We start from the raw sequence: 6,941 nt of genomic DNA on the forward strand, positions 1-6,941 counted from the left end.
CTAAGACTCATCGTTCTCTCTCTTTCTTCGTGTCTTGTTTTGTTTTTGTTTGTGTAAGAGCTTATGTCCTGTTCTTCAATCACCAGATAGATTCTCTCTTCATTTCCAAAATTTAACCACAAAAAAAAGGTTAAGAAAAGAAAAATCCATCTTTTTTATTTTAGATCCAACAATGCTAATTTTTCTTTATCAAATTTAGGGTTTTTTTTTTCACCATCTTTCTTTCTCTAACCCTTCAATCCAATCCTTAAATTAACCACAATAACCTTATTTTATCGTCCAATTCTCCAGCTGGGTTTTCTTGTTTTAGTCTCCTGAATCCGATTTAGCTAAAAAGTTCAAGTCCTTACACCAGATCAGAGGTTGAAACTGTGTGTGTGATTTTGCTGGTTTTGGTGGGGGGATTTGTGGCCGTTTGATTTGTTGACTTTTTGGGTTTGAATTGATGATCGAAAGAGGATAAGATTGGTTGGTGGAATTTTGATTTGGTTAGCGTTCCATGCTTGCATGTAGAGGATTGTGGAGTTTTGGTGCTCAAAGTTTAAACATTTTTGTTGATTATCATTAAGGGCTTTTGGGGGTTTTAATTTACAGGGTTGGTTTTTTTTTTTTTTTTTATTTGTAGAATTTTGCATGTATAAGCATTAAGGGGTCCTCTGCTAAATTGTAGAGGATCCCTATTCACCGGTGTTGGTTAGTTTTTATAGTTTTTGCTGTGAATTGGGGAGATGAAACATATAGATATTTGAATTGTGGTTTCTTTTGGAGGGATTATTCTAGAATTGGCATTTTATTGATTGGTGGTGTGCTAAGTATTGAGTGTATTTATATAAATTTTTTTCTGGACGGAAGATGTTTGGTTCTGGTTCCAGTACTGGCCATGATAATAGTGGTGTAAGTCCAGTGCGCTTCGTGTGGCCTTATGGAGGTGGAGAAGTGTCCATCTTTGGTACCTTTACCAGGTGAGTTGCTAAATTGATCAGATTTTTTTAATTATCACCAACTATCATCATCATCATCATCATCATCATCATCATCATCATCATCATTATTATTATTATATGGTGGTGAATTTATAGATGGGTTTTTAGTTATGTTATTGAATATGCATTCTATTCTAGTAACTTTAGGATTTTTTGGTTTGTGGATTAGGTGTCATGTGTGTATCTAATTGAGTTGTAATTTGGGGCAGGTGGACTGATCTTATACCCATGTCCCCGATGGAGGGGTGCCCTAATGTATATCAAGTTGTTATTAGCTTAGTTCCTGGATTGCATCAGGTTTGTTAAACCAACTCAGCTTGTAAAGCATATTTAACAGCTGTGCATGTGATGATATGTTAATTGGTTCTTGTTCCATTATATAACTATTTAAGTGAGTTTTTCAGGCTTGAAAGGAAAGTAACTCAAATTTATGCTAATCTTTAATCAATTTGGTTATGCTATGCAAAGATAACCCACGACTTTGTTAGTTATCCATGAGAATTCATGGACCTTTTGCTGTCTTAAGTTGTCAAAATGGAGAGCACAGAAATGAAAGGCAATAGATTCTTTTTAATATGTAACAAAGGAACATGGTAATGAAAGCTATAATGAAGCTGGTCTTATGCCATTACTAAAAAAGGAGGCCATCTTTGAAGAGCATCATCCCAATGGAACATAAATGATTCAGGATTATGGTGTTTTCAAAATGTTTCCCTTCACAAGGTTAAGCTTCTGGGACGTAATCCATTGCCTTTTCCATTGAGGTCAAGATTACTGTCATACTAGTAAAATGAGTTTGTTTAAGTTTTTGTGTTTGTTAACGTATGCATTCTGCATTAGCATGTGGTTTTCAACAGGTTATATCTGTTGCTTTCTCAGAATGTTTTTAGGTCTGATTTGATTAACATACAACATATTCAATTTTCTCTCAATTTTAGAAGTCAGTTGAATTAATAATGTTATTGTTTTAGTCTCTAAGAAATTGAATGTGTGGTAGGCGAAGCTATATGAGGAACCGTAGGAACTGCTGGTTGCTGTAAGCCTGGAACACTTGCAGGGTCTTCATTTTTCTTTTTAACATGTAAATGGTTGTAGGGAAGGAATAGGATGTTAAAGTGTTCTTGGTCTGGTGTAACTATGTTTGCTATTTTCCTCATTAACATTCTCATCAACACCCGTGTTAAGAGATTTGTATTTCTAACATCTCTGCTACCGTCAAAATTGTTGTCATTTTCACATGCAGTTCAAGTTCTATGTAGATGGACAATGGAGGGTTGATGAGCAGCTATCCTTCGTTAGTGGGCCTTATGGGCCGGTAAATACTGTTGTCTTAACTAAGGATCCTCCACAAATCATTGATTCTGAGACACCTGGGAGATCCAACATGGAGCTGGATGATGTTTCTGTTTGCTCGGTAAGATGCATTTCAGCTTTTACATAAATATTGACTTTCAGACCAGTTGTCAAGCCCTGATACTTAGCTGTATTTCATAGTATGTGTTATTATGTTCCAAGCACTGCTTTGTTTCTCATCCTTGCAGCAATGATTGGGAGAAGCCATTTCTTCTTGTACTTTTCTGCAGTTATTGCTCTTTCTCAATCTAGACCTTTGTTTAAGTGCGTCCATGTTGTGTTTCATCTGTACTGTTGCATCTCTTGTTTGTTCTTTGTAGACAAGATTTGATTCAGAAGTGCCTGTGTGCCATATTTTGGTGTTGCCTTGGGGGAATGTAAACGTATCAGTAGGAAGGCCCAAAAGGAGAGAACAGATGAATCATCTTAAATAAAAAAACAACTATTTCCCTCCCTGCCGTTTTTCACCTGAAAAGGCTCCTCTAAATTTCGTTTTCTGGGGTTATTACAAGAGAGAAATAGGGTTGGAGCTGGCAATGAGGTAGAAATGCAAAATTAGTAATTGAGAATCTCTTCACCTGTGGAAAACAGCCAAAATGACTAATTTGGAAATGGATATGTTATTGAGCTGTTTAAGTTTCTTCAGCTCTTGAAACTATGAAACAGAAAAGGCAAGGAGTCTTGTTGAGATTTTAATTATTTTACATTTGATACATCCTGAGTATTTTTTCATTGGGGCAGAATTGGTCACTCTGTTGGTTGGTACTTTTCAGGAAGTAATCCAAGGGATGTCAGCAGCTGACTTGGAAGTTTCTCGTCATCGTATTTCTGCATTCTTGTCCACACATACTGCATATGAGTTGCTTCCAGAGTCAGGCAAGGTTTGAATGCTTTACCTTCTTCAGGAGCTAACTGAATGCTCATTTGCTATGTTTTCAACTACAACTGAGATGCTCAAATCTTGCTTGTTGTGTCTTCCTTTTCAGGTTATTGCCTTGGATGTTACTCTACCTGTGAAGCGAGCCTTTCATATTCTCTATGAACAGGTGAATCTCTACTATGCATGCAAACACGGACAAACATAAGTTGAAAACATTCAGCGAGTTAATGTTCTTGCTATCAAACATGAAACTAATCCAAAGTGCCTTGACATTTTGTATAATTTAGTTTCCATGTTTGGAACTATTGGTCCTATGGGCTTTTCTGTCTATTTAAATGTCTCTGCTACATTTATAGTTGTTTATTAGCTCAGATTTCTCTTGCTGATTTAAGCTACTTTTAGGGCATCCCTACGGCTCCTCTCTGGGATTTTTGTAAGGGCCAGTTTGTTGGTGTGCTTGCTGCATTGGACTTCATCTTGATTCTGAGGGAGGTGTGTATTTTGGCACTCTTGGCGATGCTAATATGATTTATGATGATTTTAAGGGAAACTGTAATATACTATAAAGAGAAAAACATGCTGTATCTTGATAAAGTACTAGACCAGTAACTTTATTTAATCTGCATTCCTTCTAGGGGCTATAGTTATATAAATGCCAAAAGTAAATGCTTAGGATCGAGAAGATAAAATTCACAGAAAAAAGCAACAATTAGTAATCCTATTTCCTTCTATAGTTACATTATGTGTTTTAGTGCTAATTAGATTTGTCATGAGTTTTGGCGAATCAAGTGCTGTACTTTTTTTTTTGTCAACTACTAGAAAGATAACTATTTTCATTTTGCCGAGGAGAATTAACTGGAGAATGAATTTTAAATCTTGGCCCATGACTGCAAAAACTACACAAAAGGTTGGGTCACTTGCATCACAACCCCACACTTCTAAGTGGCCATAACATAAGCTTAAAAGAAAGTGGTTGCATTTACATGCTTATTAGTTTTATGATGTCTTCATTTCATTCATGATTACTCAAGTTTGGCTTGTTTTTTCAATTGCATGTTTTCAAGGTATCAGAAAACATGTGCATTCGTGCGGTTGTGCACGCACACAAACACAAGCATTTTGAATTCAAGGCCTTCTCATCATAAGCTTAAAAGAAAGTGGTTACATTTACATGCTTATTGGTTTTCAGATGTCTTCATTTCATGCATGATTACTCAAGCTTGTCTTGTTTTTTCAATTGCATGTTTTCCAAGGTATCAGAAAACATGTGCATTCATGTGGTTTTGCACGCACTCACTCAAGCTTTGTAAATTCACAGACTTGTCATCATAAGCACCATTAATGTACTTGTTTTTTACATTTGTCGTTGTAAGAAAGTTTCTAGAGTGTATCTAGCTGTTATGGTGTTGTACATGTTTGGCATTTGTCTCTTGGTGGTTTAACATTTATGAAGGTCACTATTTCAGCTTGGAACTCATGGATCTAATCTGACGGAGGAAGAATTAGAGACACATACTATATCTGCTTGGAAGGAAGGGAAAATGCATCTCAGCAGACAAATTGATGGCAGTGGGAGAGCATATTCTAAACATCTGATCCATGTAATGCTTCTTCTGATGCCATGCTAAGTTTCTTTAGCATGCAAAATAATCTCCCAGCTGTTATTTGTCGTTTATTTGAGCATCCTACATGTTGGGGTTTTCATGTTAATTGTATATCTTGCTCCTATGCATGCAATCATCTATAAACTTTGGATTCTATGAGTGGCAAATACACTTGGAGAAATGGTTGCAAGAAAAATAATCTTTCTATTCAATGTTGATTCTTTTAGCACTTTACATGGTTTGGATATGGTTTGCAAGGGGCATATGGGTTGAAATGCTCTTTTAGATAGCGGAATACTGCTGGAAGTCAACTGTGTATAAGTTTGTGAATCAGATGGTGCGAATGAGCTACTTGAGATCTAGAACCTTAGATTTCTCTAGTTTAGGGATTCCTTATTCTGATGTTGCAATCTGCTGTGTCACTAATTATTTATCCACCACTCCTTCAATATACAGGCAGGGCCATATGACTCGCTGAAAGATGTTGCTTCAAAAATTTTGCAAAACAGCATATCAACAGTTCCCATCCTTCATTCTTCTGCTCAGGATGGTTCATTTCCCCAGCTACTACATCTTGCTTCCTTGTCTGGAATACTAAAATGTAAGCTTTCTTGGTTTGATGCCTGGGGGTGTATAAATTGTTACTAACACGTGCACCTAATTGTCAGGTATATGCAGGTATTTCAGACATTCTGCTGGCTCCTTACCCATTCTTCAACAGCCAATTTGTTCAATTCCTTTGGGTACATGGGTTCCAAAAATTGGGGAACCAAACAGACGACCATTTGCTATGTTGAAACCAAATGCTTCTCTCGGTGCTGCCCTCTCTTTGTTGGTTCAAGGTAATTCCCATTTCAAAGGAATACTCGCTCTGTTATCTGTTTCTGTTAATGTATTGCTGATTGATCTTCTTCAACCTCCCCTAACCTTGTGCTACAATACCTTCCTGATACAGCCAATGTCAGTTCAATACCAATCGTAAATGATAATGATTCACTGCTGGATGTGTATTCTCGAAGGTAACTTGTGCATCTGTGAGTTCATGTGCATGCATGTTTTGGATCTGTGTTATTGTCGAGTTGCAGGTTAAGCCAACTTTGACTTAAGTATGTTGTTTTCTTGACAGTGATATCACTGCCTTGGCAAAAGATAAAGCCTATGCACAAATTCATCTTGATGAAATAAGCATTCACCAGGTAAGTAGAGCTGATCACTTTGTAACTACCTTATAGAACTCCAGTACCATACAATTGTATGCACATTCTTGCTAATGGCCTGAACCAATCAACTGCCGCAGCATGCACACAAATCTCCATGTTTTAAACAATTAGAACATGCAGTTAATTAAATCAGGAGAAGATACATGACTGTGGAAGTGATAAAATAAATTGCCATTTTGGATAAAAATGCATGACATGAACCTTGCCATATTAATCTGCTTTTTTTTATGTTTGTGTAGGCACTGCAGTTGGGTCAGGATGCAAATTCTTCTTATGGATTCTTCAATGGACAGAGATGTCAGATGTGTTTACGGACTGATTCTCTACACAAAGTGATGGAGCGATTGGCAAATCCTGGTACTTCCATGTCAATATGATTTTTTTCATTATCAAAGCTTGAATATAGGTAGTTCTGAGATTGTGGTTTGAACTTATGCTTGCTAATTGCCTCACTTGCATGATCCCTTCAGGGGTTAGGAGACTTTTGATCGTGGAAGCTGGCAGCAAGCGTGTAGAAGGGGTTATCTCACTGAGTGATGTCTTCAGGTTTCTGTTGGGGGTAGCTTAGATGTTGGGGTTGCTGTGGTGACATTGGAGAGGACCGCAGTCATTACTCATTATTTTCTTTCTTAGGATAGAAAATTCAAAGAGCAAAAAAGAATTTGTAAATTGTGAGTCTTCAATTTCCCCCCATATAACCTAATGGTTATAAAGTCAAATCATGCTGCTGGAGAAACTGCCATGTTTAGTGCTAACAGAGAATGGGGTTCAAAGTGCATTAAGTTGCTCATGGCAAGTTGGCAACCCCTGCTGTTGGCAGTATGTACTTACAAATATGGGTGGTTGATTCAATTTCAGTTTCTGATCTCAGCTTATTAATTCTAGCTTAGTTTTGCTCTCA

General features: G+C 37.0%; 1 protein-coding gene across 1 annotated transcript; it reads left to right on the forward strand.

Annotated features, from left to right (window-relative positions):
• Positions 1-6,941, forward strand: LOC7481751 (sucrose nonfermenting 4-like protein). Its single transcript, XM_024583827.2, has 13 exons — positions 1-962; positions 1,193-1,280; positions 2,227-2,397; positions 3,110-3,217; positions 3,323-3,382; positions 3,619-3,708; positions 4,683-4,817; positions 5,277-5,421; positions 5,489-5,662; positions 5,776-5,839; positions 5,947-6,016; positions 6,280-6,397; positions 6,511-6,941. The coding sequence occupies exons 1-13, from the start codon at positions 853-855 to the stop codon at positions 6,606-6,608; spliced, it is 1,431 nt and encodes a 476-aa protein (XP_024439595.1). The 5' UTR covers positions 1-852; the 3' UTR covers positions 6,609-6,941.

The sequence above is a fragment of the Populus trichocarpa genome, chromosome 13, assembly GCF_000002775.5.
Source record: "Populus trichocarpa isolate Nisqually-1 chromosome 13, P.trichocarpa_v4.1, whole genome shotgun sequence".
NCBI lineage: Eukaryota > Viridiplantae > Streptophyta > Magnoliopsida > Malpighiales > Salicaceae > Populus > Populus trichocarpa.